Here is a 23,910-nt window from a genome sequence, read left to right on the forward strand (position 1 = left end):
ATTTTTGATCATTCATATTTCAGTCCTTACTACTAGGCTACTACTTTGTGTTGCTACACATAATTTAACACAGTGAGGAGTAAAAACAACCACTTGCATTATTACTTTCATCTTGGGAGGTACATTGGTTCTGAACTTCAGTCAGCTCTGTGAATCATGAACCAATTGCTGAACTTGTGATGCATTTAAACATGCCTTGACACAAATGTTAAATATTTATACATATATTTTACCTGGTGCAGTTGAATAGTAAACCTGCACTCCCTGATCTGAGTTGTATTATGCAAGAGGTGTGACATTTGTAAAAAAAAAAAAAGGGGGGGGGGGTTCTATCACGTAGGTGGTAACATGTAACACTCTCTTTGGCTTTTATCTTTACAACAACTCACTACAGTAAAGGGGGTCTTTGAAAGTACACAATTGGTGTAAAGAAATGTATTGGAGAAAGGCTGATGGCCACAGCTCTAACATATTTCATAATTGATTGGATTGATACAATTTAACATTCTGACACCTAATTACATTTAACACTGAGTTTTTTTTTTTCAGGTAGGCCTCATCAAAATCAACAACTAAATATCTACTATCCCTGACTTCATAATCAGACAAGATTAATGGGATAGTCGCCTAGTTTGTATGTCTGGGCATGTGAAGAAATTGACAATAAAGCAGACTTTGACTAGAGCATGACTGAAGGCATCTTCTCGATCAGGAGGTTCAATTTCCTTTTCTGTTCAAGTAATGAGTGACTGTATGTTGCACTGCTAGTGAGAAATCAAGGACATGTGAACTTGGTAATGGGTCAATGGCATGTGACTAGACTAGCCATGAGAGACACTCTTGTTACCCACTGTCGGTCAACTCTTTGTGTCTTTAAAGGTAATAGGCCGAGTAGAAAAAGTACTATTGTAGCCTATACTTCTGAAAAATCAAAATGCATGAGAAGGAAAATCTGCATCTCCTGCATATTTTTCAAGCAGAGGATAAAACAAAATGCTCTTTAACACAAGTCTATACAAGATTTTTTCTGAACAACCATAAAAAGGTTTTAATTTTAGATATGTGTAAATAGTGTGAATATTAGGTCTACACTGTGTCAAACTGTGGCAGAGTAAAACAATATATATATATATATATATATATATATATATATATATATATATAGGCCTTATATACTCTGCCTTATAGTACATAAATAATGCTCCTTTCTGATACAGAAATACAAGAAGTTGAGAAAGGTGGTGACAGTAAAATCATTATGATTAGCCTATACCGACATCTACCTCATGTGCCCTTAGAATGCAATTTCACAAAAACATCAAACCCGCGAAACCGGGATCAAATTAAAGTTGCACGGTTTAAATTGCATTCACATGTAGACTCGTGGCCCTAACATTTTCTGCCCTCAATCTCCCATTCACGTGAAACTCACTGAAACTCCTCCTTTGAGAGTCGCCGAGTTTAACTCTGACATAACTCTAGTCTAGTAGGCTAGTCAGTCGGGTCCTGCCAGACGGAGGTAGTGGAAGATCACACGCTCGGACGCGGCATTGTGGGAAACGCTGAGCAGGCTGTAATCAGTGGCAGTAGTCGGCGCGAAAGAAAAACCCGTGCTGAGTCCCTCGGTTAAAACACATTAACGAAGGGCCAGGAAGAGAGAGTCTGTTTCCACACTCCAGGCATTCATGGCTGTGTGTAACGGGGAATCCAAGGTCAGTATGCTGGCTGGCACATCTACTGCTTGTAACCGATGGACGAACACTGTCTCTTTCGCGTTGAGAGCCCGGAGTACCCCAGCGGTATTCTGGATGCCTTTAGAGCGGGGTTTGGTCCTTGGGATAGTCCCCGGTTATGGCCTGTGTCGTTTCGGTGAAACTTGCAGCTTGCTTCTACAGGGTGATATGCCTGTTGCGATCTCATAGGGGTTTGGTTCATGAAAAAAACATATGCTCAAAAACGTTCTATTAGCACATGTGCTACCGATCATATATTCTCAATGCAGCTCTACCTGAAAGTGAGTTGTTCGGCGAAGAGTGCGTTAACGTTACCCCCTCTGCACCCTGTTATTGAACCGCGTGGAATGAACCAGCTAGCTAGCAGCAAGCCCGCTGTGAACTCTTACAGTGCTAGCCACCATAGCCTTAAGCGGACTGTAGAATATGCTTTATGTTACTCCAGTAACTTTTTATGAATCTATCTATTTATAACTTGTGTGTTGTGCTTTTGTTGGGAGTGTAGTGTTTCCTACATCAACGCTGGGTTCAAAATGACATCGACTTCTAGCTTGTTTTGAATGTCTCACCTTGCTAACCAGCTAGCTACAGCTAACGTTAGTCTACTTATTAGCTAGCTAGCGGTAGTGTGTTGATATTTGATAGGCCACCAATTTTCGATTCTCTCATTCCACTTCTGGATTGCCGACACTGATGACTTCACACGCCTGCACTAATACTTCAACGTCGATACCCTTGATGCAGAGATGATAGTATTTTAGTGTTTATTGTACCACCATCTGCAAGTTTTTTTCTTTTTTTTGTTTTTGCATTGACGGAAGAGTCGCAGAAACCACGTGGGAACTACCACGCGTTTACTACCCATCGTTTTCAAAGGGAAGCACAGTAATGAGTGATAACCCTAGCTATCATGTATGCATTGGATGACTTAGTCTTAGATGAAGTTAGTAGATTGATAAATGCAAGCAATTAACGGGGGAGTGGTCCTTAATTAGGACAGATAACGTGACTATAGTGTTGTTTTCACTATGCTTTGTTACTCTTGGCCGATTTGAGTAAGCAGCATAAGTTAACTCTCACCTGTCAGACATAGGCTATCAGATAAAAAGATAGATTGATAGATAGATACTTTATTCATCCCGAGGGAAGTTTTATAATCAGTTACTCACTAACTGATCAGTTTCAAGGCGTCGGTAAATTGTCATAGGAAGTCATACTGAAATTGAAATACAGTGGCCAGCTGTACTTCTCTCCAGGTTTTGGTCATCACAACTGATACATTCTTACTCTTCTCATGACGTCAAAGTTCCACTGCACTTCTTTCTTCAGCAGGCTGGTGTGCAAGATCCCTGACAAAGAACGTTATCATGTTCTTTGTCATGTTATTGTGTCGTCCACAACTTGCTGTTCCTCATTCGTGTGAACAATTTATTCGTTAGCGTTTTTATGATGGTCAGTTGCATGCCAGCCATAACTAGTGATTCCCAGTGTTCCCCATACATTGACTTATTTGTGGCGGCCCACCACAATATCAACATTTACCACCACACAATGATTTTCCATGTTGTACTTAATTGTGCTTAAATCTGGTTAGCATCATAACCACGCTTTGATAATTTGTTAAAAACTGTTGTATTCAAGTTAATTCTGCAAACCAACCACCACAAATGGAATTCAATTCTGTGGGAAACACTGGATTCCCTATGTATTTTGCACCAGTGAAAAGTAAACGCCTGCATTTAATCATGGTGATGGTATAAAACCAGAGGATGTTTAAAAGCCATAGTTATACCACACACGTGATGATTCCTCAGCTCAGGAATAGCCCCTGCATGTAGGCAGCAGTAGCTGGGCTTATGTAACTGGATTGTATCCATATAGAGATGGGGCATGTTGCACCTACTTCTGAGATTCATGTGACTGTCCACATGAATCTGTGAAGGCATCTGTGTGCTACTAATACCATCCACGCAGTTTCGACTTCTCATGCATTCACATGTTACTTAATTACGTCAAGAAACAAGAAATTAATGGCTGCCATTTAACTTTGATCCTGAAATTGGGAGGGGGGCATGTCAAAAGTAAACTTTTTTTGTTTGTTGGTAATCCATAATATGATTTGTAATGGGAATTCAAAAATGTATTTGCAGCTGGACATCAGTGGAGAGACCAAAGTCAGCTCGTGTCAGTACGATGGTGCAGTGGTAATCCTAGATGCTGGAGCACAGTATGGAAAGGTGATTGATCGACGTGTGCGAGAGCTTTTCGTGCAGTCAGAGATCCTGCCCCTGGAGACTCCAGCATTTGCCATCGAAGAGCAGGGCTTTCGGTAAGACCTTGTAAAGTTAACGCACATATCCATACTTAAGGCACTTTTGATATACACAATATAAAAAACACTAAAATATGATTTGACATTTCTTTTTGATGACCTTAACTGATTAGTAAAACTATGCCATAATATTCTTGCAACTCCTGAGCTTGAAATGTCCATGTCTAACTGATTGATTTTGCTTTCTATATATGGTACTATGGACATGGCTAGATTCCGTATTTTGAGTTTTGTAGTCATTTTTTGGTTTGAAATGTCCCAGTTATTTGTCTGTGTCATTGTCTGTTTTCTTATCTCTCATCTAATCGTGTTAATGAGTGATCTGTGGGTTAAGGGCTAAACCAGGGCAGTCACAGCTAAACTTTAAATTTAAGGTCATTGCTGAACTCTTGGGTGCATGAGTGCTTCAGAAAAGGCAATAGGAAGATAGTTGACTATTATTAGTCCTTAGTTATTTTGTAGTAGTTGTTTACTAGTTGTCTGCTTGTAGGAGTAAAGCACGTTGCCTGTCATCCCAACCCTTGGGCCTATCCCATAGTATCCTGTTATTTTTTTAAAAAAAAGCATCTGTCATCAGTTTTTGAATATGCAGCCAAAGTTAACATGGCTACATGAGTACTCTAAAGGCACATAAAATGTTGATCTTGTGGTTTCAGTTGACTAAAAAATGAGCCTCAGTTTTCAGTAGAATAACAGATATCAATGTTTTTCCAAACGAGCCCCCTGTATTTCAGCTGACATTACCCCTTGTGCTGTTGTGTGTTAACATAGATGTTCAGTGGAGACGTGTTAGGAAGGAACTAGAGGTTCCATAGTATTAACCACCTTGAAAGGACAAAAGTTCAGAGATTAGGAGTGAAGTCAAATGTGTTTGTCTTTGGAATGGTAGTCCTTTATGGTCTAAGCATGTTCATCTGTCTAGCATCTGTGAGGTGCTATGTTTTCTTCGTGGTTAGGATAAGACCTACTCCAATCCAGCCATCCCAGCCTGCTTTTACCAGTGGGCTCTTCACTGCAGTCTCCTTAGTCTCCTCCTTGCTTAGTACTGAAACCACCAGCTCCATTTTTAGCCTCTAAAATGTCTGTGGATCTAGAGAATGCAGGCTGCCTTCGTCTTTCACACTCCTGAGGTTGTTGTTATGTGACTACTTCCAGAGTAATTATAGTGAGAGAATACCAGCCTTTCTGGAAATATCACATCATAGTGAGAGGACTTTCTGTGATGATTCCTCAGAGTGTTCTCTGTCTTGATCATTTTGTCATTTCCTTGTACACCATCGTTATAAAATGGTGCAATGGTGAGGTAGCATGACAAAAGTTTGTTTGATATTGTCTATGTGTACTGTAATAAGGTTGTATATGATTAAAAACGAAGACCAGTAAGGAACAACTTTACAGCGTGTCCTAACAGGATCCGATGCAAGCGAATAAATCCGTTTAATTACATTACATAATTACATCAATTGGAATGTCCTAACAGTGCGCAACGCGAAGCAGTGCTGTGCAGCGTGATGCAAACTTTTAGCGAGAGCTTTTGTTGGAAGCCTCGTTTCTATTTTCTTTCTGTTGCTCGCGTTGCTCTGCTATTTTGAATGAGACATATGATGCAAAGAAGGGCATACTTAAAGGATTCAGTGTACACAGATAACTTTGAATGCTACAAGCCCTACAAGACAGTTGCTCACTCGCTCGGATCCTGTTAGGACACACTGTTGGACCCTTTGCTTTAGATTGCCAATGATGCCTAGGGTGTAGTGTGTACAAGAGTATTGATCTTCTTGAAATTTGACCTGCTAGCTCTAACTGAATTTGTGGTTGTCTTCAGGGCTATTATTATATCTGGTGGTCCAAACTCGGTTTATGCTGAGGATGCTCCATGGTTTGATTCAGCTATATTCAAGATTGGCAAGCCTGTCTTGGGAATCTGCTATGGCATGCAGGTGAGATGATGGTTCAGAATAGCCACAGTCATATAATTGTGTTTACATTGTCTTTTATCCCAGTATTCATTGAGGGATATTGTTAAATTAGGAATCAACACTCATTTATTTGCCACTCTTGAGCTATGTATTTCTAATGTCTGTTTACCCCTAATAGATGATGAATAAAGTTTTTGGAGGCACAGTGCACAGAAAGAGTGTCAGGGAGGATGGTGTGTTTCGCATTGGCGTTGACAATTCCTGCTCTCTCTTCCGGTAAGCCTGAAGTCTTATCGCACACACATTGCTTGAGAACTTTCTGTGACTAGCTCCGACTTACCCACTTGGTTTAAACAGACATTTCTTTCCGCTGTAGGGGTCTTCAAAAGGAAGAGCTGGTTCTGCTTACTCATGGAGACAGTGTTGACAAAGTCGCCGATGGCTTCAAAGTGGTCGCCCAGTCTGGGAACATTGTTGCAGGTACGGATTGGAAAAGGAAGCTCCTCAACCAGAATGGGGGTGCCAGTGTTTATGCATGATTTGAAGTGTATGACCATTCATGCTACCACACCCTGGAACTTGATTGCAAGCCTGTGCAGTGTGCCTCTAAGTGACTGTCTACTTGTGTTTCATTGCTAGGCATTGCCAATGAACAGAAGAAACTGTACGGAACACAGTTTCACCCCGAAGTGGACTTGACAGAAAATGGCATGGATATGCTGAAGAACTTCCTGTTTGAGATCGCTGGCTGCAGCAGCAACTTCACAGTGCAGAACCGCCAGCTGGGCTGCATTCAGGAGATCCAGGAGAAGGTGGACAAGTCCAAAGTCCTGGTGAGACGGGAGCTTTAGTTCAAGTGTCACATCTCATTGTGATGTTTCTCTTACTACTACTACTGACCTGGGGCGGGTTATCTTTAGTCTGTTTGAATGCCTGGGATGGAATGTGGTGTTCTCGGTCCCCATCACCGCCAGGAAATGATTTAATGATTAATCAAACAACATTCAGCCACTTAATCAGGATGGCACAGTGGCAGCAACACACTGTGATGTAATGTGTGTTCAGACTTTACAGATTGGATCATGAATATGGGTGCTGGGGGGGTCAGGATTTGGTGCCAAGTAATTAAGAGTTCCTATTAATCTGCGTTCTCTCCTGGAGGAAGGTGATTGCCTGGCTCCCCTGAGCTCCTGTGAAGTGGGTTTGCTCTCCGGGGACGTGAAATGGGTTAGATTGGAAAATCATGTACTCAACCTCTCACTCAGTCCCTCCCACTTGGCATAGTCTGCGCTGTAGAGCAGTAGAGGAATCCAATGCACTTCAGTCCAGTATTGTCTGCCCAGTGCTGCGGATTGGTGATTATCGAGTTAATTGTGTGTTTAGCTGATTCCACCAAAAACTCTCTAATTAAGCCGTGGTCTTTGCCAAACCGAACAGGCTGACTCATTTAGAAAGGCTGTCTAAGAACACAATTCACAGAGTCACAATTCAGAATGAAATTGTTAGGCACGTGGGATTCATTGAATTGTATTGATTATGTCTTTCTTTATATGTATGACTGTCATTTTCAGAGTTTGTACTAGAAAAAAGTCCCATTGGGATGAGTGTCCCTGTATGATTAATGACCCTTCTCATGGATTGACCTGATTTGCCACAAACTGACACTTAAGTTTGACATGTAAAACTTGACCCTCAATGTTGACAGGTTGAATGGTTATGGTTGTTTGGTTGAAATCAAATGGGACTATGCTGTGGTGTTCTTTCAGGTGCTTCTCAGTGGGGGTGTCGACTCTACAGTGTGCACTGCTCTTCTCAACAAGGCATTGAACCAAGACCAAGTGATCGCTGTGCACATTGACAATGGATTCATGAGGAAACGGGAAAGCCAGAGTGTGGAGGAGGCGCTGACAAAGTTGGGCATCAATTTAAAAGGTAAGATCCCTGATTTACCAACCACCATCAACACATGGCCTGCATAGGACCCCGTTCCCATATGCTAAAGGAGAAATCCGCGAAACCCGTTTTCACATGGATCACGGACATGCCCACAGAGTGTAGCGCCGTTACTCTATCACACCCATACTGTCACTATTACACCCATAAGCCATTTTTATAGTAATTCCCACTCAGTAGTTTTCTATTTACTGTGTAGTAGTAAGTGTAACTGTACACCAAGATTGAGTGATTTGATGGACTAGTTGAAGTGATTTTTATTATTGCCATTTGTCATGGGTAATTTTGATTACAAAATAATAATTAATTTGCCATACCATGTTCCATCTAGTGGTGAACGCAGCACATACTTTCTATAACGGCACAACAACCCTGCCAATCTCTGAGGAAGATCGGACCCCCAGGAAACGCATTAGCAAAACACTCAATATGACCACAAATCCCGAGGAGAAGAGAAAGATTATCGGAGACACATTTGTCAAGGTATGCCACTAACTCTCATTTGTGTATTAGCATCGCTGCATGCTCATGGCCTATAATGGGGCCTTTTTTTCTCAGGAAAATCCATGGGTTTTTGTTTTTAACCAAAGCCGCTATTGATGAAATGACATTGTTGGAAATTGGCTCATTGATGTTTGATCATGAGGTGCTTAGTGTTGGTCGATATTCCTTCTGTTAAAACTGTGTGTGTGTGCATGTGTGCGTGGGCATGTGGATGCCTAAATAGTCTTGTCTCTTTGTGTTGAGCAATACTTTTATTGCAGCGTGAGTAGTAATGTGCATTTTGATGGTTCTATCTCCACAGGTAGCCAATGAGGTGATTGGGGAGATGAACCTGAAGCCTGAGGAGGTGTTCCTTGCCCAGGGCACATTGAGGCCTGACTTGATTGAGAGTGCCTCCATCATTGCCAGTGGCAAGGCTGAGGTCATCAAAACGCACCACAATGACACCGAGCTCATCCGCAAGCTCCGGGATGAGGTACGAACCTTCCAACAGCATGGGTACTGGGCAGTGTGACCCTGTAGTTTTAATTCAGCCATTGTAAATAATGGAGGGTATTGATTGTTTAGCAAGTTCGAACAGTTGACAACAAACTTTGTTTCCTATGGATTGTCACTTTTTTTCAGGGAAAAGTAATAGAACCATTGAAGGACTTCCACAAAGATGAGGTTCGAGCCCTAGGCAGGGAGCTTGGGCTCCCAGAGGAGATTGTTTGCAGACATCCTTTCCCTGGTGAGTGTGGTCCACTTGCATGTTCTGATATGCTGTCTTTATCAATATGGGTCATCAAACTTTTACTTTAACATACCTCTGTCCAACAGGTCCTGGCTTGGCCATCCGAGTTATATGTGCAGATGAGCCTTACGTCTGCAAAGACTTTGCCGAGACCAACAACATCCTTAAAATCATCACAGACTTCTCTGCCAGTGTCAAAAAGGTATTGGCCTCTGGACTTCTGGAGGAAAACTATTGTAGTGGTCCTTTAACAGCTACAGCTAGCAAACTGATTGTTACAGATGATTTATACAATTGTACCTGTCTTTTATGCAGCCTCATACACTCCTCCAGAGGGTAAAGTCATGCATATCAGATGAAGAGGAGGAGAAGCTGATGCAGATCACCAGCCTTCATTCACTCAATGCCTTCCTTTTGCCCATCAAAACAGTGGGCGTCCAGGTGAGAGAGAGAGTGTGTGTGTGTGTGTGTGAGTGAGAGAGTAAACCACTTTCTGGGGATATGGTTTCCATGCTCACAGAAATCAAAGTAATTTCAAGCTGAAAAAAAAATGACTTACCATTTCAAAAGTCTGGAGGTTTTTTTCATAGTAAGAAATGCACCAAAAAGTGTACAAAAAATATCAAAGGTTAAAATACACACTCTTTTGAAAAGCAAATTGCTCTTGATAGTCTTTTTTGTTTGTTTGTATTTTGCCCTAAAAAATGCTGTCCAAAAATGCAGTCCCCAATATAAATGGTAAATGGGCTAGTACCAATCAGATGTATATATAAATGAAATCTGGCCATATTTTCATGTAAGTGAACGTGACACTAGAAAGTCCATTGCACAAATCTGTTGAAGTGTACATATTAGGACTGCCATTAAATGTGCCCCCTTGCCGCACTTCGGCACTCAAAGTGCTCACTTTGGTACATCTGAGATCTGAGACAGGATGGATAGAACAGTGACTAGTGTGCTATTACTGTTACTGTTAATATGTTAATGTTAATCGTACAGGTTTCTCAGAGTAAACAGTAGTAACTGCCATCTCACTTGCTCAGCCAACTGTGCTAAATCACTCAGGCAGTGCTGCTGTATAGCCAGGGAAGTAGAACAGGCTTCTCCTCCAAGGAAAAATGGCTGTTTCCATAGAGGGTTCAGACAATGTCTGCATTGTGGAAGGGGGGGGGGGGACTGCTTGTAGAAAATAGACTTCTCTGAACAGACTTGCCTATGCCTAATCATTTAGTTTAAGTTTGTAATTGCCCAGGCATTCTGAACACAAGTGGTCTTTCTAGTTGTTGTCTCGAGCCTTAAGTATTTTTGGAACCGCTGTTTCTGTGATTTTGCCATGTTGCCTCACCCTGTGGTTAACTTTACTTGGACGGAAAAGTTAATTTTTTTGTGGGGTGGTGGGGGTTATGGACAACGCTATTCCTATTCTTGCCCTTTTCTGTCTTTTTAAGACCGTTGTGCTTTGCGTCAGCTACACATCATTATAGCTGTAGCCGTGTCCATGTAATAAATGAATGAGTTGGCGCTTTCTGAAAATAGCTGCTCTATTCTATATGTGCTTCCTCTTTTGACCTGGTAAGCTTTGAGCGTCTTGGGGTTTAAATAGACTTTTAATGTTGGAGAGGTAAACATGTTGACCGTGAAAGATTAGTCTGCTGTAGAATGGTCGTATGTTGAAGAGTGCATCATAGAGGTGTGTGTGTGTGTAGGAGGGAGAAAGGAAGACTTCAGGATGTTTGTGTCTAGAGGCCTGTGTTAGTGAGTTGTGGCTGACCAGTGAGTGGGAGGGAAGTGGCGAGCCGATCACACACCCAGTATGAAAACACCAACCACGGTGCGGGGAGAGCACTGATGCAGCACTGGCTCTCTGAGCCGAGCCAGACACACTGCTCAGTCACCCCACAAGGCTAAATCTACTCTGGCAGGAGCGCCGCTGCTAATGCAGGCAGGTCAGCAGAGTGTTAAGGCCCTCTTCCTCTCCCCTCTTTACTGAGACTGTGAATCGCTCACATATTTGGAGTTGGAACTTGCCCAGAAAACTAGCTTGGAAATGTTATTGCCTGGTCTCAGCAGTGTTGTTAAATATGTCTGGAAAGTTGTTAAGTAAAAATAGCACTCGTGACCCAGAGAGTCATTTGAGGTTTAGACTGTATGACACATTAAACAGAAAGCCTGACTGGACCTTTGTGCTTTCTCTTCCCTTCGTCTCCCTCTCCCTCCTTCACTCTCTCTCTGTCCCTCCCTCTCCCTCCTTCACTCTCTCTCTCTGTCTCTCCCTCTCCCTCCTTCCCTCTCTCTCTCTGTCTCCCTCTCCCTCCTTCCCTCTCTCTCTGTCTCTCCCTCTTTCTCTCATTTGTGTGTGCAGGGTGACTCGCGGTCTTATAGCTATGTGTGTGGTGTGTGCAGTAAAGATCCCCCTCACTGGGAGTCTCTGATGTTCCTGTCCAGGCTCATCCCACGCATCTGCCACACCATCAACAGGTAATGCCACACCATCTCTCCCCCTCGTCTCTCCACTACCAAGACAGGTGGCATTTTCTTCTGAGTATTCCACAGGATTTCATCTCTTCACAGTGATTCATCGTTTTTCTTTTCCTTTTGCCGATACCAGAGTGGTGTATGTGTTTGGGACGCCAGTGAAGGAGCCACCCACCGACATCACCCCTACCTTCCTGACCACAGGCGTACTGAGCACGCTCAGACAGGCGGATTATGTGGCCCACTCCATCCTGAGGGAGTCTGGTAAGAACTAAAAGCAGAATGTCTGAGTTGTGGTTGTTATTTTATTCTAACTTTTATATTCATTTTGTAGGCACACAAATTCATCTCAATTCCACTCAAAAGCACTTAGGTGTCAGTGAGTGGCTTTGATGTTCAGATCTCACAAATGAGCTCCTGTTAGGTATTGTTCTCAGTGGAGGCCACAGGAGAGTTCATTGCTGTGCTGCTGAAATAATTATCACTCCACTCGATTAGCTCACGCGTGCCTTGTTGTTGTAGTGCTAATAAGTGTCATTAGGTGCCTTGTTCCCCCATTGAGAGCACTTTGTGTTTGACATGCTTGGCAAGCTGATTTCACCTTAGGATTAGTGAGCAAGCAATCTTACTGTAGGTCAAGGTCCATGACCTCCTCTTGTCTATCCATACAGGTTACTCTCGTAAGATCAGTCAGATGCCTGTGATCTTGACGCCACTGCACTTTGACCGGGATCCCCTGCAGAAGCAGCCCTCATGCCGGCGTTCCGTGGTCATCAGGACCTTCATCACCAGTGACTTTATGACCGGCATCCCGGCCACACCTGACAACCACATCCCTGAAGAGGTGAGGCTGTGATGGATCAGTGTGTAAGCTAGTGTATAAGCTTTCGTTCCGCTGACGCTGGCGCCGCCATCTGACTGATCATCCAGAACCGTACTATAATAAAATTATTCCACCTGTCAGTAACGAAGTTCGAACTAGACAAGAACCGACAAAAAATGTAATGTAACCTAGGCCTAGTATATAATGTTATGTGGGAATTGCAAGAAAACGATTCCTTACTTTAACCACGCAATTGCGTGTGTCGTTATTAAAACGGTAGGAAAACTGAATCAAAGGCGGCGCCGTCCATCAACAAAAACAGCACGGAGTTAAAACGTAATTTAAAGTCCCAGACATTTAAATGGACAGCGATCACTCAAGACATAGGCCTACACCACGAGTGATGAACAGGAAATGCTTTGAATATCCTACAAAACACTGCATTTAGATGACAACTGTGTATAGAACCACTCTAATGTAGCTAATGGTAAATTAAGTATATAGCATTCACATTTAAACCATTCAATAGCCTAATGAAAGCTTGTTCAGTCAATTAAATTGTTCTCATAAAAGGAACAGCAGGCCTACAGAATATTCCAAATAGGCTAGTTTCCTTTCACTTCTACTTCTACTGCAACATATGAGTTTAAACCATGTTAAATTCAAAAGCATCTAGCTAGTGACAGGAGGTTTTAGGGGAGGAAAAGAGAACTGTGTAACCTACCTGATTCCACAGTCTATGTTATAGTATTTGGCCTATAATTAAGCCTATAAGATTTGGCATTTTTGAATCCATGAAAATTAACCAAAATCTATAATTTCCTATGGACAACAGACCCTAGTGACACATCGGCTTAAAGAATCGATATTGTATCGAATCGTGATGAAACTTGTGATTTACGCCCCTAAATGGCATCCTTACAATTACTGGTGTTTTGGGAAGTATTTCTCATGCAAGCTCTGTGCAACCATGCTGAGTAATGCAACAAAATTATTGTAATAGTTTGCAAATTTGCATTAGTAAAGCAGCCCACTGCATGTTTTCACTGACTGCTTTAGTGTCAATTGTGCAACAACAAGACCAAAACAATGATAATGTTTTTATATATCCATATAGGGCCTAAGAAAGATGTTAGGTAGGGGATCGAGTTTTAGCCATGTTAAAGGTCCAGTATGTAGGAAATAATGGAAAATAAACTGTAACCATTCCAAAAATGATCACCATATGTTGTCAGAGAGTGAGGAAACACGATGAATTGAAGTAATGGCTTATTTGACAACATTACTCGATTACGTGAAACCCCGTAAAACCCATGAAAAAAAATCAGTTACGGGGCGGAATCTCTTGGAATTTTCGTTTATGTTTTGAACGATTAATTCTAGAATAGCGTATTAATAATGGGCTAGCGCATCCTCCTATTTGGGTTGCCAAATTAGCAAAGGCCAACTGTCAACAGCTGTCAGTTGTAGTCATGAACGCCTACAAGAGGCAGGCAAATTTCCAAAATTAAAACAAGAAACAAATTAAGTGGACATCGGAGGAGCTTCCTGAGATGGTGACGTCTTCGTCAAACTAAGAATATCAAGTCTGACGCAGAGCTGGCCATATTTCTCCACAACAGGTAGCCTATGCTAAACTTCATCTGCATCGCTAACTTCAGCTAAATATGTTACGTTGGTTAGAGAGGTATTTTTTGTTTTCACTTTTTCCGTAATGTGTAGCTGGGTCATGGTTGGAGAAACGTTAAAGCAGCTGCAGGTCAACTAACGTTAGCTAAGTCTTCATTACATCTGGCAACCCAGAAGAGGCTCGCGTCTGGTAGTCTTGAGAACGTTCACCAGTGTTTTATTTTAGGCCTACAGAACGTTCGTTAACAATCCTACAAATCGCACCTTTAACTTATGGAGACTGACGTGCTGGGTGTCGTATTTGGATGTGCAGTGGCCTAACCCATCTATAAACAAGTGAAATAACATTTTGCACGGTAGAAACATAAATGGGAACACTTACTGTTCTACCTATAAAAATGGCAGAATCATCCATATGCATGATACTTCTATAACAGGGCTCCAGAGTGCGACCAATTTGGTCACATATGCGACCTAATTTTTCAAAAGTGTGACTAAAAAAAAAATCGGTGCGACCAACTATTCGAGAGCGGAAAACATGTTCGCATTGAAACTCTACCTTTGGTTCAATAACAGACACATATTTGGCCAATATCGTGGTTTAAACAAATCACAGATAGTGAAGGGCGGGACCTCCCCTCTAATTGGCCGAGAGAGAGAGAGATCAGAGATCAGAGATCAGATAAACAGAGTGGATGTAGTTGCATTACAGTGTGGTCACATAGGCCAAGATAAATGTCCCCTCTCCCCACTGCCTTTCGGCGGCTGGCAGCAGCAAACCGATCAGACGAGCCCGAGATGATGATCAAGTTTATCGTTGCCTACGATAGGCCTAGTGAAACTTCCCTTCACCAAGTTCAGTCCGAAATAATTATTCATCAGAAAAATAGTTTGAACGTAAACCCGATGTACAGGAATGCCACTTGCACCAAAGTCATTGCAGATGAAAAGACGTCTTAAAATTGCGAACAATGCATACAAGGCCTTCCCCAACGACAGAGATACAGATATCGCCGAAAAGGAGTGCGTCATTGACCGCAGTTACATGCAGGGAGTAACCCGGTTTTCAACAGCAATATTTGTTTTGCGCGCGAGTTGTGTAAACTCATTCTGATGGCATCAATCAATTTAATCCGGTATTTGCCGCAAACCGAATATCGCTGCTACATTTAAAGCCTGAATATTCCCTTCATGTATAACTGGTAATTGTGTACGGTGAATTGAATGGACACATTTATATCGAGCATGGCAAGTCATTGCAATAGTATGTATAAGTATATATACTCTTTTGATCCCGTGAGGGAAATTTGATCTCTGCATTTATCCCAATCCGTGAATTAGTGAAACACACACAGCACACAGTGTACGCACAGTGAGGTGAAGCACACACTAATCCCGGCGCAGTGAGCTGCCTGCATCAACAGCGGCGCTCGGGGAGCAGTGAGGGGTTAGATGCCTTGCTCAAGTGCACTTCAGCTGTGCCTACTGGTCGGGGTTCGAACCGGCAACCCTCCGGTTACAGGTCCGAAGTGCTAACCAGTAGGCCACGGCTGCCCCAATAGCCTATAATAATAGGCCTACCATTTTGTTACTGCATTAACCATAGAGATGTTCTTATTGAACATTAAAAAATACTAAAATTAAAAAGTAAATTGCATTGTGGGGCTGTCAAGTGATTATTGCAATCATCATTGCAAAATCACATACAAATCCCCCAGGCTACTTGGAACATCTCTTTAAATTGTGCTCAAATACATTTCTATGGAAGATGCTAGCATGGCGTGCTGGTTTAGCCAAGGCCTAAAGATCATGAAGGATAGTATGTAAGACATTGAGCCATGAGATGTGCAGTTTGCTCCTTAAAAGACGTGCACTGTTAATTTACTCACTGTTATTTTTATTTAATTCATCTTGATGTTTTAAGTTTAAATTTCAGCTCAGTAAAGCACTTAAAGTACCAACAATTCATTAAGTTACTTTTCTTGTAGAATTGTAAATCATAAGTCATAGGACAACCTATATAGGACAGTAATTAAGGAAAAAAAGTGAACCTGCTGCGGTGTTAAATGCGATGTGGTTGAAAATTTGGGTGCACCTAACTTTTGTGCTGGTGCACCTAAGAAAAAAAAGTTAGGCGCACCAGTGCAAAAAGTTAGTCTGGAGCCCTGCATAAGTGCGAGGTGGGCTACACGCTTCACAATGATGGTAAAGAGTTGATATCGGACATTCACTAGGACATAGCCTAGCACCAGTCTATTTAAAATAAAATGGAATTACCATTCATGATATGTTGTCAGGGGCGTAGATTTGCGTAGGGAGCGAGGGACGTGTCCACACCAATGTCAAATTACGACTGAAATGTCCCCACCAATATTCAGGTTGAAATGGGGAAAAAACTCAATGCGCTACACAGAGTTAAATCATTTCTCACTTCAGTGCTGCGAATCATCTCGTACAGATCTTGTAATGTGCAGTAGCCTGTAAGTAGCCTGTAATCGCGCTGATTTGAAGTTACCTATTATAACTACCAGTGAGCCGCAGCATGCAGCGCTTCAGCTTTACTTCACTACAAGCATGAAGTGCGTCCAAATTCACCCATTCTTCTCTGTAGAACTCCTCGAGAAGTAGGCTACTCATCACACATGTATCACATGAAAGAGCCTTTTCTCAGCTTTTAAACGGTGCTAGCTAGCCACTGTTTGCTGTGATAAAAATGAGTGGGTAGTGTCCCCACCAAAGCTCAGACCAAACCTACTCCCTTGTATGTTGTAAAGTGTGGGATGTTTATACGGCTTAAGTTGTATATTTCATTCTTCCCAACCAAGAGTCAGCGGTCGGGATGAATGAAACTTTACGCACGTCCTACTTTTGCTAAAATAATTTGTGAACGGTTTTGTTCAGAGACGGCTGGCAGAGGACAGGTGTAGGTTGCTAGGGCATAAAAAAAAAAATTCTTGGGTTCCGGTTTCCGACCGACCCTGTCAATTTATGTGCGACCCAAATTTATTTTATGAGCTTGGGGAAGAAATAACACTAAATAGTCTAGGCTACATTAAATAAATCCACAAATAAAAGGCGAACTATAATTACATTAATTGCGTTATGTATAGGGATGAGCGTATTCTCTCTGTTACAAAATAGCCTATGCACAGCTGTTCACGAAGACGATTGTTTTCGTCACTTACCAAGGCACTCGCAATTTTGTCCAAACACCGCAACTTTTTCGCAAATTTGACCAATCATCGTAGTTTCACTGTGAAATGTCACCTACCGCAACAGTCCCTCGCGCAGAATATTGAGCCAGATGGCACACTTCTGCACCTTCTGCATATGACGCCAAAGACTGCCCTAAGTGTTTGTTCCTCTGCAGTTTTGATGACAATAAATAGAAGGCTAACGTTAACGATCTGCTTACTTGCATCTCTCAACCTGGTGTTGCTAACCTACCTAGGCTATGAAAGTAAGTTAAGGCCTACTTGGTTTACTGACATTTGAGTAGGCTATGCAACCCATTGGCAAACGTTTACCTGGATATGTCCTTTTAGCTTATGTCATGTTTATGTCAAGCTTATGTTTGCTAGCTTGTGGGCTTAGTTTGAGTAGTGCTACCAAAATCATAGAAATTAATAAAATTGCAAGACATTTACCTCTTCTATGATCCAAGAATAATTTCATTCGAGTTGTTTTTTTTACCATTTATTTTAACTAATGACATGGAAGACATTCCCAATTGCATCCACAAATGCACTATGCAAAAGTGATTTACACTTGTAGCCGAACACAGTGAGATGCAAGCCTTCCAATCCACTCAGAAATGTAATTAGGCTACTCGCACGTCCTTAAAGGGGCAGGCAGTCAATTAGACGTACACCACCAATGTAATGACATTAAACAGAAGTGTAGTCAAATAGTTTAAATCAATATGAAATTACTAGATACTTACTTGGATATTAGTAATTATGCAGGCCACAGACTATGAATTATTAAAAAGATATGAACTTAATATGAATTACAAAATATATGAATGTATTGAAACATATGACATGATACCATCTCTTTAGGTGACTGTCTTTTTTGGACAGTTCTACTATACTGCTTTGTGAATTACCTCAGTCAAAGCATTTTCACAAATAAAGTAGGCCTACTTTGATTTTCTGTAATCCTTACTGTTTACCTTTGATTATCCTATTTAATAAGCATCAAGATTATCAGTGTGATTTTGGTCTTACTAACCTTAATTGCCCTAAATTTAAACTATTTTTGCAATTTTCACTTCCTCCCGCAATTTCTCCACAAGAAACAGCTAAAATCACCGCAACTTCCATCCAGGCATTTTAGGTCGCAACAGTCTCAAAAAACCTCGCGAAATCCTGGAGGGATTGATTTTCTACCTACTGTATCCCTTACTGCCACTGGAAAAAAAAAAAAAAAAAAAAAAAAAAATGTCCCTACCGACCCATGGCCTCAACTGACAACCAACAGGAACCAAACCTTTTTTTTTTTATGCCTAGTGATAAAATATTAGCTTTCAGTGTGGTACAATCTTTTTTTTAATTAGGCTTGAAAAAAGTGTTTGAACTGCCCCGGCTCTCCCCTACTTTAAGTTAGTCTCGTTTCTTACGTGCAGTATTTTTTTTTCCCCACAGCTTCCGGTTCTTCTGGTCCAATCAGAGCAGGGCTGTGTGAGATCTGACTGTCAATCACAGTCTGGTACAGTCTGGTGCGCACTGACAAGCTCAAACTCGATGAGAGGGTGGTCGTGGTAGTGGGGGAGGGGCATGAGAGTTGTAAACATTCAAAATTTTTGCTAAGTCCCCTCAATCTGTCAGACTTGCCAACTGCAGCTTTAACTTAGTATAACACGGCATCAATTTCACTTAAATACCAGATGTTAGTTATTATTTTGGTGACAATGAAATCAAACATCGATGAGCTCTCAGGAATAAATCCTTTTTGCCAAACGGCATTATGTTAATCTGTTACTTTTAACTAGCATGCTAATTTCAACAGCAAAACAAGCAAAACATTTGTAGCATCAGGATTTGTTTGAAGTGACAGTAGACAGTGAGGGTCATTCAAATATTTGCAAATTGTACGCTACTTTACTCTCATTTGGTGAGGCGAGTGGGTGCCTATTTTAAACCCCGTACCAAGTGACGACGCTATAAACAACTTTGCCGTACTTACGTCACTTTTGACTTTGTACCGGATCGTATTGCCAGTGCGAATGCAAATTAAAACGGGTCTTGGGGCAGAGTAGTTAGTAGAAGTGATTTAGATGGGGACTGTTCCTATAACTAAGTAAGGGATAATGGACAACACGGTGGTCTGTTCACAGAAGTTAATGCACGGTCGAGGTTGTAAAACGGCCCCGACGCGAAGCGGATGGCCGTTTAAACCTCGTAAGTGCATTAATTTCTATGAACAGACCACCGTGGAGTCCATTATCCCGCTTATTCCACTGTTGACTCTTGCGTTGTGTTCATTTCCTGATACAATTTTAACGTTTTAATCGCTAAAACTGTCTTGTTTGTAGAACTAATTTCTTCCGACACATCAACTTGCAGGACAAACTGCCGTTACTAGTTCTAAATGGATGGTTGCTACGGCCAAAGGCCAGTCGTTCTATCTCTCCCGTTGTCAAGCGGGCGTATCCCAAGATTCTGATGAACTTTAGCTTTGAAACATTGCTATTTTACTTAGCCTGCTGTTATCCATCTAGCTAAAAGCCACCTCCGTCATATGCTACAATGTTGCCATGTTCTGAACGTCTGCATTTTACAGCTTGGATGCAACGTGATAGTTCATTTGAACTTCACAAGGAGTTCAGCGAATTAATATACAAGTGTGATACGGCCAAAAAAATGGATCTACTTCATAGGTGTGCAAATAGCATACGGTTAATGGTCGTTCTAAATTACGTAGGACAATGGGAAATTCAACCAAGCAGTGGAATAAGTTCCTATAACTACTTGGTCTGAAAGAGACTTATGATTTTAAGTTGCCATGTTCAGAACTATTTCAAGCTACCATGTTGCCCTCAGGATTTTGGGTTACATGAACACTGGGGTCTTTGAGGCATTTTAACATTCCCATGTGAAATTCCACATACATGCTTTAGGTTTATGTGTTTCAGTACACACTCCTGCACCATGCTCCTTTTGAGTTTTTAAGAACCTAATAGAAGTCAAGACGTTGACTAACTCCCACCAATCTGGTCTCTCCCTTTAGGTTGTTATGAAGATGGTCAACGAGATCAAGAAGATCCCTGGCATCTCGAGGGTAATGTTTGACCTGACCTCCAAGCCCCCAGGAACCACTGAGTGGGAGTAGACCAGAGGTCCATCTCCACCCCTCCTTCCTCCGCCTCTCCTCCTGCACCTCCTTCCTGTCCCGCACCCTCCCTGACCCACCCCGCCCTGACAGTGACCCGCAGCGATCGGAACATTCCCACGATGGCAGGCTGTACTGTGATCAGCGCACACCAGAAGCCGCTACCTTTATGCACCTCCTCCTTTTTTTTTGAGGGGGGCGGTTGAAATGTTGAATAAAAAAAGGTTAATTGTTATTATTGCTATTATTGTTATTGTCGATAATGATAATAACTTTTTATTTTTGTTAAGTTTTCCATATGTAACGATGCATTGTCATTTTACCTTTTGAGTTCTGCAAGTGATGTTGGTGTATATTGGTGGATGGGAGAGCTGAGATGCAGAAAGGTTGATTGCCTCCTATATTGTCATGTGCCTCCTACTGGTGCATCAGATAGAGCAGCCCCGGAATGTCACCGGGTCGTTTTAGCGTTACATACCATGGAGCTTAGCAGCATTAGGCGCATAACAAAAGCCTTGTTTCATGAAGTTGTGGCCAAACGGCAGTGAGATGAGATGATCGTCCGGTCACTCAGAGGCTCTTGGCGCTTTGGCCCTCACTTATCATGGCTCTGCGTGCCTGGCCTGAGCCGGCCTTGTTACCCATAACACCCCTTATAGACAGCTGAGCCCCGGCATGGTGACGTGACCAATCAACTTTTACTTTACTTTTCTTTTTTAAAAGAAAAAAGCTGATAAGCTTCATTTAACTGTTTTGCCAAATTTTGTTGACAATGTCGCATCTGGGGCAGAGGAAGCTCGTCCTTAAGAGGGCGACTCTGACCTTGTGAACAGCGGAAGTGTGTGTGAACATGAGTGACGGAAGCCCCCCGCTCTGATGAGGGTCGTCTAGAAATTGTGCCTCTTTCCTCTTTTTTTTTCCTCTTTGTTTTCCTTCATTCATTTGGGGACTACAGCCATCCCCAGTGGACTGACTAACATTTTTCATGCTGCGTTTTTTTTTTTTTTTTTTTTAAAAGATGAGAAGAAAGCTGTGTAGATATTGAGTATGGGAGAGTAGCGACGGACTCTTTGGTGTGTCTTCATTAAACATAATCATGGCCAATGGTTTCACTGCCTTGGCAACGTTTTGCACATTTTAATGGCATCATCTGTGTACCCATGAGCCTTTGTGCTTTTTTTTTTGCATTTAGAGAAATAGCGTTTTCAATTACCCAGTAACGGATGACGTGGAGACTGAAAGAGATGGTGTCTGCTGTCCTCTGTGAAGCAGAACATTTCCCTTCATCTTGTGGTCAGAACGGGTGAATTAAATATTTCTAAGTTATGGTCAGCTCGGACTCTTGAGGGGGACTGTAGGAGTCTTTGTACCCTACAGATGTTCCCACCATGACCTTAGCACTGGCCTGCTAATGGACAGTCATAGATCCACAGACCCCCCCCCCCCCCTGCACCTGAAACTCTGCTGTAGATCCATGTTGCAGTGTGGTGGTGATATAAATAACATGCTAGGTATTTATTGTCTATATGTTTTCAGTTTTTATCCGAACTTTTTCGGTCATGATTGCAAACAACCATGCAAGATCAGTTTTATCCATTGTCTTAAATCGCAAACAGTTGTTCTTAATGTTATCTGGTGTCGCCTTTTTACATGTATATTTTACAGAGAATATGTTTAAACAGAAACACAAAATGAATAGACAGTTACGTAGTTGGGTTGAACTGCAATATGGAATAATATTTCAGTTTAATTTATGCAATTCCTTGTTTTGGATTTATTTTTTAATGAACAATGCTTTTTCCCCCCTTTATTTAGTATTGTGCCTCAAACCAAGCCACCGCATGCAGTTTTAAAACTGAAATTTGTATAATGAAAACCAAGCTTTAATAAAGAAGTTCTGTTGAAAGTCAAATTCAAATTGTTTTTATTTTAACATTTATTTGCATATGGACAGCCAGGAGGGAACACATTGGCCTGGCCGTTGGCCTTCACTGGCCAGCATTCTACACAGCTCTGCTTGAACTCCCTGACCAGTGGCCTTGAAATGTCATTCATGTGTAACGTGAAGAATCGGCTAATGTGATTTTTGCTAACATGCAGTCATAAGGCAGTGGGCTTGTCGGTCACGTTCCTCCCAAGCCCTAATGTGCTTGGCGTGATTTCCAGTTAACTATTTGTTACACAACCTATGGTGCACAGAGTTTATTTTTTTAGCCAAGCAAAACTGATATTGCATCCCACAAAATGTGTACATCAGTAATCTACAAAAAAATATTCAGTCTTTGATACCGGATGCTTTCCTCGCTTAGAGATCCATACTATTTGGATAATACAATCCTGCCCACTAGTGGGCTTTAGATGTCATTACAATGTGATGGTATTAGGTTCAAAGTGGAATATTTCAATAAGATTTGATTTCATCATATTAGATGTATTTTAAATGACTGTGTAAGAGTTATCCTTTTCATAGTCCATGTCCACAGCTTGACACAGGTACTAAAGAAATGGACATATCAAACTAGATCTAGGTCTAGATCTTACCCTGCAATTACCCTGCAATTCCTCAGTTAATGGGGAAAATGATGTAATGTTTATTTTTTGCTGAGTTAAAATGGAATTATGCTGAACTAATCTCAATCTTTATATGTATCATATATAGTTTACAGCAATAGGATAGCTCAATGCTTAAAGTAACAATGTAGGAATTCCCCTTTTTGTCAGTTTTCAACAGTTTGCAGCCGTGGCCTAGTACTTCGGACCTGTAACCGGAGGGTTGCCAATTCGAACCCCGACCAGAAAAGTAACTTAATGAATTGTTGGTGCTTTAAGTGCTTTACTGAGCTAAAATTTAAACCTAAAACATCTCAAGATGAATTAAATAAAAATAACAGTGAGTAAATTAACATTGCACGTCTTTTAAGGAGCAAACTGCACATCTCATGGCTCAATGTCTTACATACTATCCTTCATGATCTTTAGGCCTTGGCTAAACCAGCACGCCATGCTAGCATCTTCCATAGAAATGTATTTGAGCACAATTTAAAGAGATGTTCCAAGTAGCCTGGGGGATTTTTATGTGATTTTGCAATGATGATTGCAATAATCACTTGACAGCCCCACAATGCAATTTACTTTTTAATTTTAGTATTTTTTAATGTTCAATAAGAACATCTCTATGGTTAATGCAGTAACAAAATGGTAGGCCTATTATTATAGGCTATTGGGGCAGCCGTGGCCTACTGGTTAGCACTTCGGACCTGTAACCGGAGGGTTGCCGCTTCGAACCCCGACCTGTAGGCACGGCTGAAGTGCCCTTGAGCAAGGCACCTAACCCCTCACTGCTCCCCGAGCGTCGCTGTTGATGCAGGCAGCTCACTGCGCCGGGATTAGTGTGTGCTTCACCTCACTGTGTGTACACTGTGTGCTGTGTGTGTTTCACTAATTCACGGATTGGGATAAATTCAGAGACCAAATTT

The 23,910-nt window shown here is 41.7% G+C and overlaps 1 protein-coding gene across 1 annotated transcript; it reads left to right on the forward strand.

Moving 5' to 3' along the window:
- Nucleotides 1-1,496: 1,496 nt before the first annotated feature.
- gmps (guanine monophosphate synthase) lies at nt 1,497-22,346 on the forward strand. The gene is made up of 16 exons (XM_076281971.1): nt 1,497-1,712; nt 3,884-4,062; nt 5,891-6,005; nt 6,163-6,260; nt 6,361-6,464; nt 6,624-6,817; nt 7,751-7,916; nt 8,269-8,420; nt 8,743-8,916; nt 9,066-9,171; nt 9,261-9,376; nt 9,490-9,615; nt 11,537-11,652; nt 11,783-11,913; nt 12,321-12,493; nt 20,333-22,346. Exons 1-16 carry the CDS (start codon nt 1,686-1,688, stop codon nt 20,432-20,434), a joined length of 2,079 nt encoding a protein of 692 aa, XP_076138086.1. The 5' UTR covers nt 1,497-1,685; the 3' UTR covers nt 20,435-22,346.
- Nucleotides 22,347-23,910: the final 1,564 nt, after the last annotated feature.

This window comes from Alosa pseudoharengus, unplaced genomic scaffold (genome assembly GCF_046254945.1).
Source record: "Alosa pseudoharengus isolate Yale_2024_CS ecotype anadromous, Long Island Sound unplaced genomic scaffold, YU_APseudo_1.1 YU_APseudo_1.1_scf_13, whole genome shotgun sequence".
NCBI lineage: Eukaryota > Metazoa > Chordata > Actinopteri > Clupeiformes > Clupeidae > Alosa > Alosa pseudoharengus.